Below are 26,213 nucleotides of genomic sequence, written 5' to 3' on the forward strand. Positions count from 1 at the left end.
CACCTTGGAGACGCTATCTTAATGACTATTTAGCACCTTGGAGACGCTATCTTAATGACTATTTAGCACCTTGGAGACGCTATCTTAATGACTATGTAACACCTTGGAGACGCTATCTTGATGACTATTTAGCACCTTGGAGACGCTATCTTAATGACTATTTAGCACCTTGGAGACGCTATCTTAATGACTATTTAACACCTTGGAGACGCTATCATGATGACTATTTAACACCTTGGAGACGCTATCTTAATGACTCTTTAACATCTTGGAGACGGTATCTTGATGACTATTTAACACCTTGGAGACGCTATCTTAATGACTATAACATCTTGGAGACGCTATCTTGATGACTAACTCCTTGGAGACGCTATCATGATGACTATTTAGCACCTTGGAGACGCTATCTTAATGACTCTAACATCTTGGAGACGCTATCTTGATGACTAACTCCTTGGAGACGCTATCATGATGACTATTTAGCACCTTGGAGACGCTATCTTGATGACTAACTCCTTGGAGACGCTATCATGATGACTATTTAGCACCTTGGAGACGCTATCTTGATGACTATTTAACACCTTGGAGAGGCTATCTTGATGACAATTTAGCACCTTGGAGACGCTATCTTGATGACTATTTAACACCTTGGAGACGCTATCTTGATGACTATTTAACACCTTGGAGACGCTATCATAATGACTATTAAACACCTTGGAGACGCTATCTTGATGACTATTTAACACCCTGGAGTCGCCATCATGATGGTCATATGGCACCTTGGAGTCGCCATCATGATTGTCATTTGGCACCTTGGAGTCGCCATCATGATGTTCATTTGGCCCCTTGGAGACGTCATCATGATGGTCATTTGGCACCCTGGAGTCGCCATCATGATGGTCATTTGGCACCTTGGAGACGCTATCATGATGACTATTTGACAAGGGGACATTCCTGCCCCATCATGATGGTCATTTGGCACCTTGGAGTCGCCATCATGATGGTCATTTGGCACTTTGGAGACGCTATCATGATGGCTATTTGACAAAGGGACATTTCTGCCCCATCATGATGGTCATTTGGCACCTTGGAGTCGCCATCATGATGGTGATTTGGCACTTTGGAGACTCTATCATGATGACTATTTGACAAGGGGACATTTCTGCCCCATCATGATGGTCATTTGGCCTCGTGGAGTCGCCATCATGATTGTCATTTTTGGCACCTTGGAGGTGCTATCATTATTGTCATTTGGCACCTTGGAGTCGCCATTATGATGGTCATTTGGCACCCTGGAGACGCTATCATGATGACTCTTTGACAAGGGGACATTTCTGCCCCATCATAATGGTCATTTGGCACCTGGGAGTCGCCATCATGATGGTTATTTGGCACTTTGGAGACGCTATCATGATGACTATTTGACAAGGGGACATTTCTGCCCCATCATGATGGTCATTTGGCACCTTGGAGTCGCCATCATGATGGTCATTTGGCACTTTGGAGACGCTATCATGATGGCTATTTGACAAGGGGACATTTCTGGGCCATCATGATGGTCATTTGGCACCTTGGAGTCGCCATCATGATGGTCATTTGGCACCTTGGAGACACTATCATGATGGCTATTTGACAAGGGGACATTTCTGGGCCATCATGATTGTCATTTGGCACGTTGAAGACGCTATCATGATGGTTATTTGGCACCCTGGAGTCGCCATCATGATGATCATTTGGCACCTTGGAGACGCTATCATGATGGCTATTTGACAAGGGGACATTTCTGGGCCATCATGATTGTCATTTGGCACGTTGAAGACGCTATCATGATGGTCATTTGGCACCCTGGAGTCGCCATCACGATGGTCATTTGGCACCTTGGAGACGCTGTCATGATGGCTATTTGACAAGTGGACATTTCTTGGCCATCATGATTGTCATTTGACACCTTGGAAAAGCCATCATGATGGTCATTTGGCACCTTGGAGTCGTCATCATAATGGTCATTTGACACCTTGGAAAAGCCATCATGATGGTCATTTGTTAGGGGGACATTTCTGGTGGCCAAAATCCGAAGGTTGAACTTTTTGACCTCGGTATTCTGGTCTCGAGAGGATTTTTTTCTTTATTATCAATTGTATTATTTAATTAACTGGTGTTGGGTTGGCCTGCTCCCCAACTGAAGCCTTGGCTCATGACCTGGGTGACCACAGGTTCGAGTGCCGTGTACCTGTGATTGTTCAATGTCCACTAATGTGCTGGAATTCATGTTAAGGTCCATTGATGGCCACTTAATGTCTCTGTCCTTCATGTTATTTGCAAACAGGCTCCTCCATGAGGCCTAAATAAATGTTAAATAAATAAACCAACAAACTGTGCCAAACAAAGGGAGGATCTTTGTGTTTTAGTGATTGTTAATGGAGCACAATTTGGTTTTCGATCTTTGTTGTTTACATTTTCAAGGCTTATGGGATGTTTTTTCATTTACATCAAAAACCTACCCGAACGGTTTGATATCTTTGGTCAAACAGATGTACTGTCCATGGTGCTGAAAGGTTAGTTTGGGGCGGGGATCTTTGGCTCCACCCTCATATTTGACGACATCCTCTCAAACGCCGGCCGAGCCAATCAGCTACCACTGACGTTCCACCGCCATTGAATTCCGACCTCTACATCGCCCAACGTAATCACCCGGCATAATATGTCAATTATAAATAAATAAATAAGTACAATTTGACATTAATATACTTAAAACAATATACATTATAATTAGTAAAGAAAATACTTAATTTGTTTGTGCAGACCAAGAAACGTCATTGGAATTCGACGAATTCCGGAAGGGGCCGACAAGTTAATGGGAAAGCAAAGTGTTAGAATTAATCCTAAACGCTCGTACTTTACACTGTTCGTAATTTCATAATTCGGCTTTCTTTCATCAGTATCTTGTTTTCTCTGTGCCTGCGGTGGTGGATGCACTTTCGGGCGGTGTATTAAAATCGAAAACGTGTTTGGGCAGGTTATTGCTTCCGGTCATTGCCGAAAAATGAAATTATACGATGAGAAATGCTCACCTATAATAACTTTTATTACCTATTTGAGAATGCTGGGAAAGTTTCAAGGTGAAACGGAACGACGAAGCTGATAAGAGTATTTGGCGGTTCATGGGCAAAGTCGTGTTTTCGCGGGAAGAAACGGTTCAAATGAAAGGTTCGAGTTGTGCAGTGTCCGCTTCATGGATCATTGACATTGTACTGTGATCTTACTTTAGTGTGTCAAACGCAACGCTGTGTTTGTGACCAATGCACATTGTGTTTTATTATCTTCGTGGGACACTTTGCTATATTCGTGTGTTTACCCCAAACGTGGTGTTTATTGAAGTTTGGTGTACACCTGAGACGTGCAGGTAGGTCCCAGGAGTTCTATGCTATGTATATGACGCGAGAGTGATGGACCAAATCGCCTTTATAATTTACTTCTGCGACTACCTCTCTATATTATTATTAGCGGCGATTGATTCGTAGCCGTAAGGGGTTTACCAATCCTCCAGTTTATAGACCGATCGGGGATTGAACCCAGACTTTAGACATCTCAAAGAGGTTGTTGTACCTCTCCACCACCCTGTCAGGATTTGTACCTCTCCACCACCCTGTCAGGATTTGTACCTCTCCACCACCCTGTCAGGATTTGTACCTCTCCACCACCCTGTCAGGATTTGTACCTCTCCACCACCCTGTCAGGATTTGTACCTCTCCACCACCCTGTCAGGATTTGTACCTCTCCACCACCCTGTCAGGATTTGTACCTCTCCACCACCCTGTCAGGATTTGTACCTCTCCACCACCCTGTCAGGATTTGTACCTCTCCACCACCCTGTCAGGATTTGTACCTCTCCACCACCCTGTCAGGATTTGTACCTCTCCACCACCCTGTCAGGATTTGTACCTCTCCACCACCCTGTCAGGATTTGTACCTCTCCACCACCCTGTCAGGATTTGTACCTCTCCACCACCCTGTCAGGATTTGTACCTCTCCACCACCGTCAGGATTTGTACCTCTCCACCACCCTGTCAGGATTTGTACCTCTCCACCACCGTCAGGATTTGTACCTCTCCACCACCCTGTCAGGATTTGTACCTCTCCACCACCGTCAGGATTTGTACCTCTCCACCACCCTGTCAGGATTTGTACCTCTCCACCACCCTGTCAGGATTTGTACCTCTCCACCACCGTCAGGATTTGTACCTCTCCACCACCCTGTCAGGATTTGTACCTCTCCACCACCCTGTCAGGATTTGTACCTCTCCACCACCCTGTCAGGATTTGTACCTCTCCACCACCCTGTCAGGATTTGTACCTCTCCACCACCCTGTCAGGATTTGTACCTCTCCACCACCCTGTCAGGATTTGTACCTCTCCACCACCCTGTCAGGATTTGTACCTCTCCACCACCCTGTCAGGATTTGTACCTCTCCACCACCCTGTCAGGATTTGTACCTCTCCACCACCCTGTCAGGATTTGTACCTCTTTCAGCGACATTATCTGAACAAATAAAATAACACATTGGTACATCATGCATAGTTATAATGCATATAAATGTAGAAGCCTTCATGTGATGCTATTAAGTCAAACATGTATGTATGTTGTACAAGCAATGGTGTGTTATTGCAGAACTTTCATTGTTGTACAAGCCATGGTTTGTTATTGCAGAACTTTCAATGTTGTAGAGGCAATGGTGTTATTGTAGAACTTGTTGTAGAGGCAATGGTGTGTTATTGCAGAACTTTCATTGTTTTAGAGGCAATGGTGTGTTATTGCAGAATTTTCATTGTTTTAGAGGCAATGGTGTGTTATTGCAGAATTTTCAATGTTGTACAAGCAGTGGTGTGTTATTGCCGAACTTTCAATGTTGTACAAGCAACGGTGTGTTATTGCATAACCTTCAATGTTGTAGAGGCAATGGTGTTATTGCAGAACTTTCAATGTTGTAGAGGCAATGGTGTTATTGCAGAACTTTCAATGTTGTACAAGCAATGGTGTGTTATTGCAGAACTTTCATTGTTGTACAAGCAATGGTGTGTTATTGCAGAACTTTCAATATTGTAGAGGCAATGGTGTTATTGCAGAACTTTCAATGTTGTACAAGCCATGGTTTGTTATTGCAGAACTTTCAATGTTGTAGAGGCAACGGTGTGTTATTGCAGAACTTTCAATGTTGTAGAGGCAATGGTGTTATTGCAGAACTTTCAATGTTGTAGAGGGCAATGGTGTGTTATTGCAGAATTTTCAATGTTGTACAAGCAGTGGTGTGTTATTGCCGAACTTTCAATGTTGTACAAGCAATGGTGTGTTATTGCATAACTTGCAATGGTGTTATTGCAGAACTTTCAATGTTGTCGAGGCAATGGTGTTATTGCAGAACTTTCAATGTTGTAGAGGCAATGGTGTTATTGCAGACCTTTCAATGTTGTACAAGCAATGGTGTGTTATTGCAGAACTTTCAATGTTGTAGAGGCAATTGTGTGTTATTGTAGAACTTTCACTGTTGTAGAAATAATGGTGTGCTATTGCAGAACTTTCAATGTTGTAGAGGCAATTGTGTGTTATTGTAGAACTTTCAATGTTGTACAAATAATGGTGTGTTATTGTAGAACTTTCAATGTTGTACAAATAATTGTGTGTTATTGTAGAACTTTCAATGTTGTACAAATAATGGTGTGCTATTGCAGAACTTTCAATGTTGTAGAGGCAATTGTGTGTTATTGCAGAACTTTCAATGTTGTAGAAATAATGGTGTGCTATTGCAGAACTTTCTATTTTATCTTGAGAATTGTCATTTGTAGATGCCAAAGGTGTTCATAAGAGGTATCGAGGTGGATTTCCCCTTCACTCCATACAAATGCCAGGAGGATTACATGGATCGGGTCATTACTTGCCTGGAGATGGTAAGTCTTTCTGAATATGAGTCGTCATTTATGCATAGTACATACAACACACACACACACCCCAAACCTCCCCAAACCTCGCCAAACCTCTCTCCAACCTCCAAATTGATTTCTCTGCTCTGCTCATCCATTCGCTTTACCTTGAAGTGAGTCCATGGTTCTTTGGTGTGGTGTGACCAAGCCTTGTTTAATTCTGGTAGCACTCCTTTACTCACCCCTCACGCTCCTTCCTCCCTTTTACACCTTCACACCAACCCGGATGCTCCTGCTAGTGTGGAATATATTTCACATCGGTTATGTTGGCCTTATGAATTGTAGTATCCACGAGGCAATCTGTTTTGTTAATTCATAGCCACCGTGATTCGTTTTATTATACAGTAGCTGATTGCTTGTGCTACTACATGGGGCACACTCATGTACAACTTATTTTTTTTTAGAAGTGGGATCCAGCAATATACTTCTCCTGGAAGAAAGGAAAAGAAAAAAAGCACAGGTGTGCTTCTTCTTCCTTAAGATAATACTACATGCGCACACTTCTCCTTTTAGTAACCACATGTTTAAAATGAAATGGTAAACGTTAAAGATACATTTTTATGTGGGGCAAGTCTTTATTAGCAGGTTCGAGCACTGTCGTTGGTTTCACGTGAAAAAGTATTTTCAGATAAAAAAAAAAGTGCAGCAATTGTTGTTATGAGCTATTACAGCACGACTGCAACTTATATGCCACTTCTTCTTTGCATAATATTTACCCATTTTTGTGATTTTTATCCAATGACATCTAAAAATGTCACAATTTTTATCTTGAGAATTGTCAAGTTACCATCCGAAAATACGGTAACTTCAGTTTGTCTGAGCCATACGTTGGAGTTGTATTTAAAAGTAACAAAGATACCCAGCAGAGAGGGGAGTAGGAGCAGGAGCAGGTGAGGGTGCGAGGGGAAGAGGGGTACAGGAGGAGGGGTGAGTGGGAAGCAGGAGGAGGGGTGAGCAGGGAGCAGTAGCAGTAGCAAGAGCAGGAGGAAGGGTGAGCAGGAGGAAGGGTGAGCAGGAGGAAGGGCGAGCGGGGAGCAGTATCAGAAGGAGGGGTGAGCAGGGAGCAGTACCAGGAGGTGAGCAGTAGCAGAAGGTGAGTAGGGAGCAGGAGCAAAAGGAGGTGAGTAGGGAGCAGGAGGAGGATTTTTTGTCATCACTCCCCCCACCCTCCTGCAGCAGGGAGCAGGAGGAGGGGTGAGCGGGGAGCAGGAGGAGGGGTGAGCGGAGAGCAGGAGGAGGGGTGAGCGGGGAGCAGGGGGAGGGGTGAGCAGGGGAGGGGTGAGCGGGAAGTAGGAGGAGCGGTGAGCAGGAGGAGGGGTGAGCGGGGAGCAGGAGAAGGGGTGAGCGGGGAGCAGGAGAAGGGGTGAGCGGGGAGCAGGAGGAGGGGTGAGCGGGGAGCAGGAGGGGTGACTGGGGAGCAGGAGGAGGGTGAGCGGGGAGCAGGAGCAGGAGGAGGGGTGAGGGAAGCGAAGGCAGCATGAGGGGAGGGGGAAGCGAAGGCAGCGTGAGGGGAGGGGGAAGCGAAGGCAGCGTGAGGGGAGGTGGAAGCGAAGGCAGCGTGAGGGGAAGGGAAGCGAAGGCAGCGTGAGGGGAGGGGAAGCGAAGGCAGCGTGAGGGGAGGGGAAGCGAAGGCAGCGTGAGGGGAGGGGAAGCGAAGGCAGCGTGAGGGGAGGGGAAGCGAAGGCAGCGTGAGGGGAGGGGAAGCGAAGGCAGCGTGAGGGGAGGGGAAGCGAAGGCAGCGTGAGGGGAGGGGAAGCGAAGGCAGCGTGAGGGGAGGGGAAGCGAAGCGAAGGCAGCGTGAGGGGAGGGGAAGCGAAGCGAAGGCAGCGTGAGGGGAGGGGAAGCGAAGCGAAGGCAGCGTGAGGGGAGGGGAAGCAAAGGCAGCGTGAGGGGAGGGGAAGCGAAGGCAGCGTGAGGGGAGGGGAAGCGAAGGCAGCGTGAGGGGAGGGGAAGCGAAGGCAGCGTGAGGGGAGGGGAAGCGAAGGCAGCGTGAGGGGAGGGGAAGCGAAGGCAGTGTGAGGGGAGGGGAAGCGAAGGCAGCGTGAGGGGAGGGGAAGCGAAGGCAGCGTGAGGGGAGGGGAAGCGAAGGCAGCGTGAGGGGAGGGGAAGCTAAGGCAGCGTGAGGGGAGGGGAAGTGAAGGTAGCGTGAGGGGAGGGGAGGGGAAGCGAAGGCAGCGTGAGGGGAGGGGAAGCGAAGGCAGCGTGAGGGGAGGGGAAGCGAAGGCAGCGTGAGGGGAGGGGAAGCGAAGGCAGCGTGATGGGAGGGGAAGCGAAGGCAGCGTGAAACAGCCTTATTTGAAACATCTTGGATCCTTTATGAACAAATGCCAGAGCAGCAGGTGTGTCGACTGACCGGATCAAAGGGGAACAGAGAAATATGCACATCAAACATGAGTGACAGGAAATGCAAGAGGAGGATTGTTAGGTAGTGTATAAGAGAGCAGCAGGTATGACATACAGCATGAGGTGAAGATGAGCAACACTTGCAAGATTATAGGAGCGGCAGAAGAGAACAGGGACAGGGAGTCTGTTCTACAGGCAAGATTAATGTCATTAAGGAATGCAGGTGAGCATTCAGCTTAGAACTGTGGAGGCAGCGTGAGGGGAGGGGAAGCGAAGGCAGCGTGAGGGGAGGGGAAGCTAAGGCAGCGGGAGGGGAAGCGAAGGTAGCGTGAGGGGAGGGGAGGGGAAGCGAAGGTAGCGTGAGGGGAGGGGAAGTGAAGGTAGCGTGAGGGGAGGGGAAGCGAAGGCAGCGTGAGGGGAGGGGAAGCGAAGGCAGCATGAGGGGAGGGGAAGCGAAGGCAGCATGAGGGGAGGGGAAGCGAAGGCAGCGTGAGGGGAGGGGAAGCGAAGGCAGCGTGAGGGGAGGGGAAGCGAAGGCAGCGTGATGGGAGGGGAAGCGAAGGCAGCGTGAAACAGCCTTATTTGAAACATCTTGGATCCTTTATGAACAAATGCCAGAACAGGTGTGGGATTCTGTAAGAACGCATGTGTCCTACGGAAGGACGGTAGGACGGACAAAGCTTGGCCAGAAGGGATGTGATAGAAAACTGAGTCTACCACCCAACTGAGGAAACGTAATAGAGGACTGTTAAATTAGCTTTATTTATTTACTTTGTATTTTTTTTTTTTTTAACAGCTCAGTTTCCATTATTTAAAAAAGATATATTTTTTTGTAGTTGATTGTTTATTTATTTAATTATTTTCTTGCTCCCTTCTGATTGCTAATTCAATAGTAAGGTTTAAGTATAAGCAAGAGCTGTTTTTACCATTCAGAGGAGTTCATGTACATTGCTCTCCATCTCCATCTTCAGGGTCAGAATGGGGTGCTTGAAAGCCCGACTGGGACAGGCAAGACGTTATGTTTGCTTTGCGCGGCACTTGCATGGCGTGAGCACCGTGTTGGCTTCCAAGTGCAGTTGCGGAAGGAAGCTACAGCACTGCACGGAACGCTGAATGGACCGACGCCTCGACCTTCAGGTGGTCGCCATTTATCATTAGATGTTTCCCCAAATCGATCACCTGAGGAAATGCTGGGTGAGTCTGCACGCTGTTGCTTTGCTTATTTACTAAGGAAAGGAAATATTTTTGAGTTTGTGGCCCGAGCATTTTCAAATTTTAATTAATTTTTTTAATTTAAATGCTGAACTTCTTGTTGTTGCACAACTTGCGACAAAGGAACGTATGAAGGGAGGGTTTTGTATGCTTCCGCAGACGAAGTCACCTGAGACGTTATGTTTTTGGGATGTCTGTCAGGCTGTCCGTTTGTCCATCCGTGCGTCCGTGATAGGTTTTCGTTACGGCGATAACTTAAGAACAGTTGAAGGGATCCAAGTCAAATTTGGTATAAGTAAGCATAATAATGCGAAGATTAACTGATTCGATTTTGGCGTCAAAGGTCAGAGGTCAGAGGTCATATCAGGTAAAAATGTGATAATTGAGAATAGCTGAATGGATTTAAATCAAACTTAGTACAAGTACGTGTTTGGGCGGAGGCATTTTGGTCGACGTTGCGATGTCGAAGTGTGCCATTCTAGTTTATTGTCCCCCGTCGCACAGCGTAGCGAAAGGGGGACTATGGCTTTCCCCTCCGTCCGTGTGTCCGTGCGGGCGTACGTGCGGGCGTACATGCGTGCGTGTTTGCGGGCGTGCGTGCGTAAGCGAAGGACCGCATTCGAATTTGGTGTGTGGGTGCAACTCACGTCAAAATCCAAGATGGCTGCCGCCATGTATGTGTGATGCCATGTATGTCTGAACCTTGTGAGATGAATATCTTGAAAAATAAGCGAAGTACCAACTTCTAATTTGGTGTGTGGGTGTATCTCGGCAGAAGGAAGAAGGCTATTGAAAATTGGGTCGCCACGTCAAAATCCAAGATGGCCGCCACCATATATATGTCTGAACCTTGTGAACGAAATATCTCGAAAAATAAGCGAAGTACCAACTTCTAATCGGGTGTGTGGCTGTATCTCGGCACACGGACGAACGCTGTTTAAAATTGGGTCGCCACGTCAAAATCCAATATGGCCGCCGCCATGTATGTCTGAACCTTGTGAGTGGAATATCTTGAAAAATAAGCGAAGTACCAACTTCTAATCTGGTGTGTGGGTGTATCTAGGCATAAGGAAGAACGCTATTGAAAATTGGGTCGCCACGTCAAAATCCAAGATGGCCGCCTCCATGTATGTCTGAACCTTGTGAGCGAAATATCATATCATAGCATGTTTTCTGCGTCTTCCACTTTGTCAACTCACATCACTTCCCCGACGGGGGACCTAGGCGTAACGCTTGTTTTGTTTCATAAAGTGGTCTAAGGCTCATGAACAGCTGTCATATGAAGCGCACAATCAATACAGGCAGACATGAGAGAACAGTGGACTTGACCTTTTTTGTTCTTAACTTCAGACAAACCCAGCTGGAGACACCGAGGGAATTGACGTAACTTCCCAGAGCACTCTGGCTGCTGGCAATGCCAACTGGTGATGTCACTTTTCTCTCTGCACTCAGTGGGCCAATTGAGGAAAAAAATCTCTCCCTCCTCCAAACTCAATGGGTTGATATGTGCTCTATCCCCTAAATGCCGAGTGTCAAGTGAGGAAGCAATATGTACGATTTTTATTTTGTATGATTTGGCCAGGGTCAGAATCGAACCGCTGAATTACTCGACTTAGGATAGATACTCTCACCGTTATTCAGTTGAGTCTGCTAAATAAAAATAAGATACTGTATATACATTTTAATTATGGAGAATAGACAGGGATGTGAAAGTGTACATTTTGGCAAGAAACAATTTTCTTGAGAAGCTTATGTGTCTGATGCTTCGTTGTTTTATTCTCTGTTTTGATTCATTTGCAATATAACACTTTCAAAATGAGTCTGAATGCTAGAATGAGGCCTTTTGTACATGCACTGTGTGTGTGTGTGGTTAGAGTGACTCGGTCCGGCTCACCTGGCACTTTTAACCTGCCATTACTGGTGCAAAATCTGATCCAAATCGTCTCTTTATGCCTCCGCCCTGAAGGTGACCGGAGGCATTATGTTTTCGGGTTGTCTGTCTGTCCGTACGTCCGTCCCTCTGTACAAGCTAAACCTCGTTTTACTCAGAAACCACATGTCGCATTGAGACGAAACTTTCAAGGTAGGAGTGACACCAATGCAGAATGTTTTTATGATTGTGATGTCATATGTCACGTCGTATGGCAGCCATCTTGGATTAAACACAAACAATCCAAAAATTATTTCCCAGAAACCGCTGAATGGAAAAATTTGAAACTTGGCACATTGTCAAGTACTAGGGAACAAAAGCATGATAATGATTACCTCATAGGTGAAGTGGCATACCAGTCGAAAATATTTTAATCAAATTCCTTATCCTAAAGAATTGAAATTGCATGCACATGATCTACGACCCATTTGTATTGAAATATGAAATTTATGACATCATAGGTCGCATGGTTTAGTCCCTGGTGTTGGGCTAGCGGCTAGGGTGCCGGCTTAGGATCCTAGGATCCTGGGTTCGAATCCCGGTCAATCGCTGAATTAACGCCAGGGGGGTTGACTCAGCCTGTCATCCTTCCGAGGTCGGCAAATTGAGTACCAGTTCACTGGTAATTCCCTGCTTGTCGTTAAAGGCGGCAAAAAGGGTTGGCGTCAGGAAGGGCATCCGGCCGTAAAACATTGCTTCAAAAAGGGGACCGAAAAACAACAACAACCACAGTTCCCGAAAAAGGCCAACCCCCGCTTGCGGGGAAAAATGGCCTCTAAAGGTGTTTTTTTTTTTTTATAGGTCGCATGGTTTGGCAGCCATATTGGATTTAACCTAAAACCTTAAAAACAGCGTCTTCTCCCAAACCACCAAATCTATTGACTCAAAACTTTACGTGTGTCGTTGACTACGCTTGGCGATTAAAAGATTGTCAATAAAGCATCATTGGTCACATGGTGTGGCAGCCATATTGGATTGAAGGAAAATATTAAATAATTATATCTCTGAAACCGCTTAAGGTGGGTTTTCACGGGACACGCGAACGGTTCGCGAAGGATGGGAATGTCGAAAAAATGGCAAAGTCCAACATTCGTATTTTAGGCTCCAAAAGTTCGCCAAACATGCGCGGGGGTTCGGAAGCGTCGTCAATTGTTCGCAGGAGGCGTTTTTTGTTCGGCGGGTATTTCAAAAATGATGGTGGTGGACTTTTCCATTTTTTCGACATTCGCATCCTTCGCAAACCGTTCGTGTGTCCCGTGAAAACCCACCTTTACCCTATCGACGTGAATTTAAAAAAATGTCATCTAGCACCATTGCTGCATATAGTTTGAAAATTATTATGCCGTGGGTCACGTGGTTTGACAGCAATTTTGGATAGAAAAACTAACCTTATCCGATCAACATGAAACTTCACAAACGTGATCCCCTACCCGTATATATGCTGAGTGTACTTTTTTTTTTAAGGTCATATATCATGTGGTATGGCAGCCATATTAGCTTGAAAGCCGATATTTAGAAAAATCCCTTCTCTGAAACTGCTTCACCGATCGATGTGAAACCTGTCGTGGCTGGTGAAAATGTGATACTTGAAAACAGCTGAATGGATTTAAATCAAACTTCTTTATTTTTAGGACAGTGAACGATGGCATCTACCCATTGTGGGACTATGCGGAGCGATATTGGCGACAGTCGCATTGTTCTTGTTAAACATAATTTTCATTATTTCAACAAAAGTGGCAATTTCAACATGGTTAGCCATAATTGTTCTGTTCCGAAATGCAAATCTGACTCGCGGAAATATAGCAACACGAGAAACATCCCTGGAAGAGAGGAGTCTGGTTCATTCCAATTTCTGTTAATACAATTAGCTAGCATCAGGTGGACACCCCACTGAGCACACAAACACAAACACACACATACACACACACGCTCATACAAAGAAGGCTTCTCTTTTCACCAATAGATGCAAAGAATGAGTAATTTTTTTTGTTGCATCAGAACCAACCGAGCAAACAATATATTTATTTATAATGGCCCTCACCTGCCCACACATCTCCCCACACAACTTACTTTTGCATAGACAAGCCCCAGATATGACCTTCCCATCAGTGTCAAGAACCACAATGGTTTGGGTAGAACTCCCGTCTACAAACCTTCGGCCTGTCATGGGCCACAGTCGGGAGTTTTTGTAGTATGAACAGCAAGATATCAAATTTTTGGAAGAGTTGATCAGGAAGTTCTCCAAATCTTTCATTGTGCATAGCACACCCCTTGCAAGGAGGTATGTTTGTGAGTATCTTTGTCTTCTTAAAAAAAAATTCATTCATTCTGTGCTCCAATCCTTATCCGGCAGGCATGTGTTATGTCCAGGACCGCCCCCAATGAACTCTGTTAACAGAGGTTTCTGCGCATGTGCGCCGAGCAGTCTGCAGTGCATCATGCCATTTAGAAAGTGCCGTATTGATATATAGCCAATGAATTTTCTACTGGTCTAGTCCTGAGTGTTCATGCTAAACTCCCGATTTAGATTATAACCTCCATCACCTAAGGTGGACAGAGGTTATGTTTTCACCTCTGTTTGTTTGTTTGTTTGTTTGTGAACAGGATATCTCAAAAAGTTGTGGACCGATTCGGAAGAAGCTTGTTGGAGAGTTTGGGTTTGTGATGAGGACCAAATGAATAGATTTTGGCGAAGATCTGGATCCGGATCCTCTAATTTTTAGGACGATATTTTGCCATTGAGAGATGGGTTCAAAATTATACATAGCACAATGTCTCAAAAAGCTACAGACAGATTCAGATGAAACTTTGTGGCCAGGTTGGGTGTGTGACATGGATGAATCGATTCAATTGGTGAAAATCCTGATCTGTGTAAGAGAAAAAAAATTCGGTGATTCTTCGCCAATGAGAGATTGGGCCAAAAACGATATATAGCATGACATTTCAATAAGATGTGGGCTAGTTATGACAACACTCGATGGATGAGTTGGGTAGGTGACAAGAATACACATAATCAAGAGCAAGAATGATCCCTGTGAATTGGCATCCAATTGAGAAGGGGATGAGAGATTTCTCCATTGCTCCGCTGACTGCGGAGAGAAAAGAGAAAAAGTCACCACCTAGAGTGCTCTGGGAGGTTTCGATACCCAGCTCAAGGTTGTTGTATTTGTCTATTGTTTAAATTCAGTGTCATCTATTGTCTCGTGTGTGTGCGGGATTTGCCACCAGACTCGGCGGCGTTATGGTTCGAGGTCTTCAACAATTCTGGGAGGTCAGCAGTTCGAACCTTGGCCGAGTCATGCCAAAGACTTTAAAAATAGTTCGTGCTGCTTTCTGGCTTGACGCTCAGAAATTGAAAATTATAGAGCACAGGCAAGCAATCATAGGCTGGCAACCATTGCGCAAGCTCGATGGGCCTAATGCCCTCCTCTCGCGTTGAATTTTTTTGTGAGGGAACTCATTATTTGTGTGACAGCTGTTCTGAGCTTCAGATCTTGTCCAAAATAAGAACAAATACAAATGCCAATTAAATAGGCATGTTCAAAATAATATATGGCACAGGAAAAAGATGAACGTGAGAGAAATGAAACTGCTGGAATAGACCAAGAAAATGGATGCACAAGTTTTGCTTCATAAACTGGATGGTTAATAAAATAAAATATTTTAAAAAATCAGAGGTGGAAGTTCAATAAAAAGCTCATGCTCGGTATTCCTGGGTGTAAGAGGATGCTGACCCTGTAATAGCGCACTTTTACCCCCACATTGGCATGGAAAATTCTGTATTGTTTAGCCTACGCTGATGCCTTCACTACAATGTGAGCTGTGCACTCTCAGCTGTTACATGTAGGCTCTTGGCGCAACTCATCGTGCAAGTCATTTTAACAAGTAGTCTTAGAGACAAATTTTGATAATTGGGGAAAAAAAAATAATTTTGTTATTATTTGTAATGATTTGCAAATGATATTTGAAAAATTCCTTTAGACGATTAATCTTGATAAGAACCTATTGTAGTAACAGTCAGAATGCAAAACAATCATACAGCTTTATAAATTGGTTGAAATAGTTGTGTTGAAATTGCTGACAAGACACTATCTTTTTAGTAGACATCACTGCACTCTATTTTCAAATTTGACCATTCTTACTGTGCCCTCTGCCAACCCCTCCTCCTTTCCCCTGCACCCCCTCCCCCCAAATGTGTGTGTGTGTGTTTGCGTGTGTGTGCATGTGTGTGTGGTGTATGTGTGCATGTTTGGGTGTGTGTGCATATGAAAATCATAGAAAAAAAAACAGGGCCATGTCAACGTCTACTATGTGCACACACATTTCGTGTGTGTCCTAACCCTTCACCTTGCACTCCAAGATTTTGATCTATGTCCACCCTTTCTCTTTTCTCTTTCGTACCTCCTTGTTTTGATTATTTAACATTGAAACCTGAAATGGTTTCATTTCTTTGAATGACCGAGGCAGCAGGTTACAGTGAAATACCAAAGATCATCTTTGCTTCACGAACACACTCTCAGTTGTCGCATGCCATTGGTGAGCTTGGACACACCTCTTACAGGTATGTGTACACACACACACACACACACACACACACACACACACACACACACACACACACACACACACACACACACACACACACACACACACACACACACACACACACACACACACACACACACACACACACACACACACACACACACACACACACGTCTCGTTTTTTTCTTTTCCGTTCCTCAGATTAGTGTAGACACGTGCCCACACACTATACACACACACTATATATACACACACACTATACACACACACCACACACACACACACACACACACACACACACACACACACACACACACACACACACACACACTTTGCACACACATACTTCACACACACTTTGCGCACACATACTTCACACACACTTTGCGCACACATACTTCACACACACTTTGCGCACACATACTTCACACACACTTTGCGCACACATACTTCACACAGACTTTGCGCACACATACTTCACACAAACTTTGCGCACACATACTTCACACACACTTTGCGCACACATACTTCACGTGCACACATTTCGTGCGCACCCACTTCACACGCACACATTTCGTGCGCACCCACTTCACACACACACACTTCATGCACACTTCACGTGCACACATTTCGTGCGCACCCACTTCACACGCACACATTTCGTGCGCACCCACTTCACACACACACACTTCATGCACACACATTTCGCGCGCACCCATTTTGCGCGCACCCATTTCACGCGCACACACTTCGTGCGCACCCATTTCACGCGCACACACTTCGTGCGCACACACTTCACGCGCACACACTTTGCGTGCACACACTTCACGCGCACACACTTCACGCGCACACACTTCACGCGCACACACTTCGCGCACCCCACACTTCACGCGAAGTGTCCCCACACTCTGCGCGCACACACATTTCACGCGCACACACACTTCGCGTGCACCCCCACACTCCGTGCACACACCCACACTCCACGCACACACCCCCTCCCACACACACACACACACACACACACACACACACACACACACACACACACACACACACACACACACACACACACACACACACACACACACACACACGTCTCGTTTTTTCATTTCTGTTTCTCACAGTTCTGTCTCTCTTATCAACACTCGCACACAACACTCGCACACAACACTCGCACACAACACTCGCACACAACACTCGCACACAACACTCGCACACAACACTCGCACACAACACTCGCACACAACACTCGCACACAACACTCGCACACAACACTCGCACACATCACGCAAAACACAACACGCAAAACACAACACGCAAAACACAACACTCGCACGCAACACGCAACACGCACACAAACAACTCGTTTTTTCATTTCTGTTCCTCACAATTCTCTCTTATTCACACAAACACACACAACACACACAAACACACATAACACACACGACCATACCGACACACACGACCATACCGACACACACGACCATACCGACACACACGACCATACCGACACACACGACCATACCGACACACACGACCATACCGACACACACGACCATACCGACACACACGACCATGCCGGACACACACGACCATGCCGGACACACACGACCATGCCGGACACACACGACCATGCCGGACACACACGACCATGCCGGACACACACGACCATGCCGGACACACACGACCATGCCGGACACACACGACCATGCCGGACACACACGACCATGCCGGACACACACGACCATGCCGGACACACACGACCATGCCGGACACACACGACCATGCCGGACACACACGACCATGCCGGACACACACGACCATGCCGGACACACACGACCATGCCGGACACACACGACCATGCCGGACACACACGACCATGCCGGACACACACGACCATGCCGGACACACACGACCATGCCGGACACACACGACCATGCCGGACACACACGACCATGCCGGACACACACGACCATGCCGGACACACACGACCATGCCGGACACACACGACCATGCCGGACACACACGACCATGCCGGACACACACGACCATGCCGGACACACACGACCATGCCGGACACACACGACCATGCCGGACACACACGACCATGCCGGACACACACGACCATGCCGGACACACACGACCATACCGGACACACACGACCATACCGGACACACACGACCATACCGGACACACACGACCATACCGGACACACACGACCATACCGGACACACACGACCATACCGGACACACACGACCATACCGGACACACACGACCATACCGGACACACACGACCATACCGGACACACACGACCATACCGGACACACACGACCATACCGGACACACACGACCATACCGGACACACACAACACGCACGACCATACAGGACACACAACACACAACACGCACGACCATACGGACACACAACACGCACGACCATACGAACACACAACACGCACGACCATACAACACACAACACGCACGACCATACACACACACCACTACAAACATACACCACTACACACACACACTTTGAGACCTGATAGATATTCGTTCCATCTCCTGAGGCTCAACCACATGTTGGGATAGCAGGCAAAAACAACTCGCACTCACTCGCACTCACTCTCGCACACTCTCACACACTCTCACACACACACAGGTGGATACATCGACACCTGGGAGGGTTCCGTTCCACTTCCTGATACCCGCATTTGGAGATAACAACCAATGACATACACACATACGTACATAATGCATATGTACATATGTACATATGCACATACACATGCACACATGTTCGAATAGAAGATGTCACTCATTAATTTGAAACAGCAATAACTACAGCCATAACCATTTAATAATGAAATATAAACCATTAAAATGTTGTATCAAATCTCCATTCACACCATACTGTGACAGTTGTTACTGTTTTGAGGACACCAAATAATTCCTCAGTTATAAACATCATGGAATGTTTATTGCCTCTAAAGGTGTGTGTGTGTGTGTGTGTGTGTGTGTGTGTGTGTGTGTGTGTGTGTGTGTGTGTGTGTGTGTGTGTGTGTGTGTGTGTGTGTGTGTGTGTGTTCTGAGCACAGACCCCGTACGTGTGTCCTGGGGTTCTCGAGAACAGTTCTGTATACATCCTGAAGTTGCAAAACATGAAAGCAACCACGTTAAGGTATTGATCATGTTTTCACCTTGTGCATGGTTTGAGCACTGTAAGTGCTCTTTGCTACTTGGTAATATTGTCTGTTTTGATTTGCAGCTTGTATGTATGTATGTATATGTATGTATGTCCCATTGTCCCTCATATATTTATCCTACATATTGGGTGAGTTTTATAGCCGACAATTACACTTTTGAAAGGTAGAATGTAATGCAATTTGGCTTTGGCAGTTGTGTTTTTCAACACCCTTTCGGGGACGTTCATATAATGTCATATACCTGGTTGGGGCAAATTATCACACTTTATGATTGGGGGGGGGGGGGGGGGGGGAGCTGAAATTATGACAACACAGTGATATATGATGGGGAAGGGGGGGGGGGTGCATGCCCCCCACATCACATAAAATTAAAACTTTGATTAAGGGCTCTTCAAACATTGAAGCATTTCTTATGACTGCCTCCAATCACCCTAGGCCTGGTGTTGGCTTAGCGGTTAGGGTGCCGGCTTGGGATCCTAGGATCCTGAGTTCGAATCCCGGTCGATCGCTGAATTAACGCCAGGGGGGTTGACTCAGCCTGTCATCCTTCCGAGGTCGGCAAATTGAGTACCAGCTTGCTGGGATGAATGATCACGGTGTGTACCCCGATTTAGAATAGGTACACCGTATCCCTGCGCATCGTAAGAGGCGACTAAGGGTTGGTGCCAGGAAGGGCATCCGGCCATAAAAACATTGCTTCAAACAGGGAACCATGATTGTCATGGGGCCCGGCAAGGCTAACCCCCGCTCTAGCGGGGAAAATGGCCTTAAAACGATCATTCATTCACTTGCATTATTTGCCAACTGGTATCTCCACCCAGGTCATACTATCCTCTTCAACTAAAGTATCAAACAAGCTATGCCGCTGTTAGACTTTCGGTCTTGTTTTATTTTAAATTGGTGATTCTTCACCATTTAGAAACGGGGTCAAAAACGAAATGTAGCATGATATCGAAAAAATTTGTTGATGGATTATGCCAAAACTTGGTGGATGAGTTGGTTAGATGACAGTAATAAACCAATTAAATTTTGGTTCAGGTCAGCAGATATGGCCTATTGGTGGGATCCAAAATGTTAGCTGTTCACTGTTCAGCCTAGTGGAGGTATGCACTCTATATATAGAGTACCGTTCTAGTTTTTAAGGTGATGACCCAATTATAGACATTTATACATTTTCACCAAAACTTGACCAAAGTTTGCCTGAACAGAATGGAATTGTCCTTTGTAGATAGCCTAGGCCCGAGAGCAAGGCACATTTACTCTTCAATACCTCTCCTGTCAAGGTCGAATGGTGGTCTGAAAAAAAAAGCGTGTTTTTTTTTTTTGTCATCGTTAAATTTTGCGAATGTGGAATCTCAAAGAATTCGGCTTTCAAGATGTTCTTGCATCATAATAGTGTATCTGCACTAGAGTTGTGCACCTGATATTTCATTCCTGTCCTTCACCTACTTTTTTCGGAATTAACAAAAAACACCTTTTTGATCATAAGTTGAATAATTTTCTACGATTTTCATGATGTTAAGTTTTATGGATATGTTGTAGATGGTGGCACATTTTCTTCATTTGCACTGAGCAAAATGGGATGTGTGGAGGCAGGGGAATGCAATCCATGAGACATGTCACATCAGAATCTAAATCCATTGTCAACTGACACACTTATGCTTATACTCAAAGTACGTATGCAGATGCAACAGTATTTACATTAATTCAAATAAACCTGGATGGTTGGTTACCTTTTAACTGGTAAATTGTAGAAAATATAATTTGACGCAAAGGCGCCTGATATACCACTGACCCTGTGGATGTCAACCCATTTCTGTTTGATCACAATTCAATGGAGAGACTGAGGAAAAGCGAGGGACGGAGGGAAAGCGTATATTTCATGTCTGTCAAAATGGTTTACATTTTTGTTGAACCCGTGTAGATTTTATTTATTTTTTCGACATTGATTGGCATATTTATTGTATTTTAGCCTTGTCATTGAATACTGGGTTTTTTCATAACATGCTATCTGTTTTGCTGCAATTGTTTAATGGTGAAACAAAAAATCTGTTTTTTGTTTGTTTTAGGTTCACATGTGCCGCATTAAAACTTCAGCACGCTCTTGCCATTTTTACAATAACCTTGACAGTGAGTCCATTCCATTATCTGTTTGTCCACCTTTAAGGTTTTGCAAGATTTACCTTCTCAATTTTGATTTTGTTTTTAAAAGCAACCATTTGTGTGGTTCTTTGTTTGCTTTTGTTTGTTTTCCACAGAGAAAAAAAGAAGAATTCCGCCAAACTATTCTGGATATTGAAGATTTAGTAAAGATGGCCAAAATCCATCAGTGAGTTAGCATGAATGATACCATATACAGTATTCATTGTTTTGTCTGTGCAGCTGTTGTAAAACAACAATGGGGAAATTTACTGGCTTGAACGACTTGGTTGTGTTGCGGAGATATATTTATTTATTTATTTATATATATATATATATATATACTTTATATATACGTATATATATATATATATATATATATATACTTTATATATATATATATATACTTTATATATATATATACTTTATATATATATATACTTTATATATATATATATATATATATATATATATATATATATATATATATATATATATATATATATATATATATATATATATATATATATATATATATATATATATATATATATATTGTTGTGGATATGAGGATTGTGTTTTTTATTGTGTTTTTTTTATTATTGCTTTATTCTGGACCCTTCTGCCTCCAGTCTGTGTATAAAGGTCAAAGGGCGTTCCCGTAGTTAATTCCATAAAACATACATGAAGGACACCATATATCCCTGTTCAGTAGTTATATCCTTATGTGTAATAGTGTAAGGCTGTGTCTTCCATTAATTGACACTCCATTGCACTGCATTAAATAAAGTAGATCCCTCCGACATGGCATCTTCAAAGTGCCAGGTTTGCTGCAATTGCCAACTGCATTTGGGCGGTTTTCTTCGTTCGCCATTGCTGCCCTTTGGCTGGGGCTAGCTCGAATCGCCCCAAAACCACCATTGGCCACGAGGTAAGGTCGGGGAAGAAGGGCGTGTCTCCACCTCGTCATAGAGGGGAGGAGTGAACCAGCCCTTGCCGAACCAACCCAGAACGAGGGGTTGGCTTTAGAGGGCGGAGAGAGAACGTTTGGGGGAGGTTCGCAGAAGGGTCAAGGGTGAGGCTTATATAACCGGCGGGAGACGCCCCCAGGAGAGTCGAGGAGGGAGGAGATCAGATCACCGACAAGCAAAAAGAGAGTCCTGGAGTTTGTGAGAAAGGGAGAGAGAACCCGTCACGCCAGACCACCCACCAGCAGCGTTGGCTCCACCAAGCAGCTCCGACCCGTTACCCCACGCACACGACAGGATCGGTGGCATCTGCGTCGGTCGAGGTCCAGCCCGACGTCCCGTGCGGGATCAAGCTCCAGCCAGCTCAGTGCCTTCCTCCCCCCCCAGCCACCCACCTCCTTCCAGCCAATCCACTCTGCAATTCCCCGTGTGAGTCCGTCTTTATTTGTTCTGTCCAGGGTATAAGTTAAGCCTGTTTAGTTAAGCTAGTATTTTCACTGTGTCTTTCTGGTCCGTCCCTCTTTCTGCTTTATTTTCTTATCTTTCCTTCTTCCTTGGTTTCTTTGGTCCTGTACATAGTAATAAATTATATTCGTATTGCAAAACCCTTTTTGTCTCCTTCTTCTTCTTCACATCCGTGTCGCCTTTGTCTTTTCCCTATTGAATATCTGTGGCGCGATTTTGGCCAACGTCCAGGAATCGGGTTAGTTGGGGGTAACTGTTCGGGAGCGCGGCGGCCATCCGCTCGGCAAACAACATCCTCGCCGCGGTCCCGTAACAATATATATATATATATATATATATATATATATATATATATATATATATATATATAAATATATATATATAAATATATATATAAATATATATATATATATATATATATAAATATATATATATATATATATATATATATATATATATATATATATATATATTATATTATATATATATATATACAGTGGAACCTTGACTTACGAGTTTAATTCGTTCCGTGACCGAGCTCGTAACTCAAATTGCTCGTATCTCAAATCAAATTTCCCCATTGAAATGCATTGAAATGCTATTAATCCATTCCAGCCCGCCAAAAACCACACCAATTTTTTTTTAAATATACAGTATATATAAAATATCTCGCGCTTTATATTTCACCTGTATGCAGCATACAAGTTGGCAGGATGGCCTGGACTGGAGGTACGCACACTTGACTCTAAAGTCTAAACTGTCCAGCCTGGGTTTGAATCCCGACCCAGCTATAACCTGTCATGGGTGAATCACAGGCAGGGTGATTCATCAATGTGTGTACCGCTAAACTGGGCGCCCCGTTTGCGTCCCATTAGTTGTTGGATGTTAAGGATCTCACCGTGTTTTCCACAAAGTGAAGGCGAGCTATCGCCGGCACTCTGAACAAGTTGTGGCCTGGCATGGCATGAACATGAAAACATGAACATGAACATGAAATGTTCGACATGAACATGAAATTTTCCGAAATAACCAAAATGCGAAAACAAAAATGCAGCGCTATACGACAGAGATACGTACTGTACTTGAACGGCAAGATAACCACGTGACCAGAACCTACCTGGCGGCGTAAACTCGAAATAACCAAAATGCGAAAACAAAAATGCAGCGCTATACGACAGAGATACGTACTGTACTTGAACGGCAAGATAACCACGTGACCAGAACCTACCTGGCGGCGTAAACTCGAAATAACCAAAATGCGAAAACTAAAATGCAGCGCTATACGACAGAGATATGTACTGTACTTGAACGGCAAGATAACCACGTGACCAGAACAACCCACCTGGCGGCGTGAACTCGAAATAACCAAAATGCGAAAAAAAAAATGCAGCGCTATACGACAGAGATATGTACTGTACTTGAACGGCAAGATAACCACGTGACCAGAACCCACCTGGCGGCGTAAACTCGAAATAACCAAAATGCGAAAACTAAAATGCAGCGCTATACGACAGAGATATGTACTGTACTTGAACGGCAAGATAACCACGTGACCAGAACAACCCACCTGGCGGCGTGAACTCGAAATAACCAAAATGCGAAAAAAAAAATGCAGCGCTATACGACAGAGATACGTACTTGAACGGCAAGATAACCACGTGACCGGGTGGCGAAAGCTCGTAACTCGGATCTCGGCTCGCATCTCAAAGCAATAAACTGCCGGAGCGACGGCTCGTATCTCGAAAAACTCGTAAGTTGGGGCACTCGTAAGTCAAGGTTCCACTGTATATATATATATATATATATATATATATATATATATATATATATATATATATATATATATATATATATATATATACACACACAGACTTGGCATTTAATATGGAATATATATTTTTTCTTGACTTGGGTTTACTTTCTTAACTCAGTATATCAATCTGGTGAGTTTCTTTTACACTTTGGTGATTTATTTGTTAAAAGAACCATGTCAATGATTGTCTGTCGCAGCAAGAAGTCAACAACAGGATTATATCACAGGTGGCGTGGCAAAATGTGCGGACAGGTGTATTTGATGATTGGCTTCACAGTCGGGAATACAAGGGTTGTTGTGTTCTGTATTAGTGGAAAACAACTGCTGCATGTCTCCAAAAGTTATTGCCGCTTCCTCTGGAGATGGTCCGTCAACTCGACAATGCTGTTTGTCATGGAGTGGTGGCTTTACGAAATTACGGCATGAAATAGCGTGCTATTGCTCGGCAGTATGGCATCACTCAAGGTCAGGTGTCAAAGATCCTGAAACGAAATGCTCAGAGGGGTGTCCCTACTCCAATACCGAGGCCAGGACGTCCCCGCAGAACCACAAGGAGGGATGATCGCCAGCTGCACCGGTTAGTCCGCAATGGCCGTACCAAGTCAGCTAATCGGCTTAGGGCTGAGTGGCAGCAACTGACAAATGTGCCTGTATCCAGAAGGCTAGTGAACCAACGAATGGTTCAAGCAGGCTATCGTGCCAGGCGTCCCCTGAGAAAGCCACGCCTGACCAGACAACACCACCAGCGCTGATTGCAGTCGGCCAGAGAGCACCGTCAATGGCAGCCAGGACACTGGAATCACGTGATCTTCAGTGACGAGTCTAGATTTCTGGTCTATCATCAAGATGGCCACGTCCGAGTGCGCAGAAAGTGCATGAAGCCTACAACAAAGATTGTATAGTGCCAAGAGTCCAAGCTGGAGGTGGTGGGGTGACCGTTTGGGCTGCTTTTCATGCAAGGGGCAAAACTGACCTGGTTGTTCTGAATGGAAACCTGAACCAGTTCAAGTACAGGGCCATTCTGGAAGAAACATTGCTTCCATTTGCTCGTGCAGCCTTTTGAGGAAACTTTGTCTTCCAAGATGACAATGCACGGCCTCATCGTGCTCGCATGATCCAACACTTTCTTGCTGACCGTGGTGTCGAGCATATCGAGTGGCCTGCCATGTCCCCGGATATGAATCCGATAGAGAACTTGTGGGCAGAATTAACACGTCAAATCGACCACTTGGACCAGCAGCCGACCTCTGTGCGTGAATTGCAGCAGGCTTTTGTCACTGCATGGCAAGCGATTCCTGTCCAAACCTTGGCAAATCTCGTGAACAGCATGCCTCAACGTGTACGTGCTCTCCTGAATGCTCGTGGGGGTTACACGAAGTACTGAACTGTAATTTTACTGTCCGTAATCCCACGCGTAATTTAACTTTTGTTTTTGTTAAAAATTTTTTTGGCTAATGTGCAAAATAAAGAGATACTTCTGGAAAACGTACAGAAGTTTAACACAGTACTGTCCATGAATTGAGTTCGATATCAGTTTACATCACTTTCAAGGATCAATTTATTTGTTTCGAAATGTCAAATGTGGTTTTTGTTTCTTTTAAAGGTCACATTAACAAA

The 26,213-nt window shown here is 44.9% G+C and overlaps 1 protein-coding gene across 1 annotated transcript in view; it reads left to right on the forward strand.

The window, feature by feature from the left end:
- Positions 1-3,145: 3,145 nt before the first annotated feature.
- The window catches only part of RTEL1 (regulator of telomere elongation helicase 1), a 131,949-nt gene continuing 108,881 nt past the window's right edge, over positions 3,146-26,213 (forward strand). Inside the window, exons 1-7 of the mRNA XM_068104061.2 lie at positions 3,146-3,207; positions 5,842-5,943; positions 9,291-9,513; positions 15,929-16,022; positions 19,104-19,186; positions 21,281-21,341; positions 21,470-21,540. Coding sequence (XP_067960162.2) covers positions 19,167-19,186; positions 21,281-21,341; positions 21,470-21,540 — 152 coding nt within the window. The 5' untranslated portion in view covers positions 3,146-3,207; positions 5,842-5,943; positions 9,291-9,513; positions 15,929-16,022; positions 19,104-19,166. The remainder of the gene's footprint in view (positions 3,208-5,841; positions 5,944-9,290; positions 9,514-15,928; positions 16,023-19,103; positions 19,187-21,280; positions 21,342-21,469; positions 21,541-26,213) is intronic.

This window comes from Myxine glutinosa, chromosome 11 (genome assembly GCF_964187855.1).
Source record: "Myxine glutinosa chromosome 11, kmMyxGlut1.1, whole genome shotgun sequence".
Taxonomy (NCBI): domain Eukaryota; kingdom Metazoa; phylum Chordata; class Myxini; order Myxiniformes; family Myxinidae; genus Myxine; species Myxine glutinosa.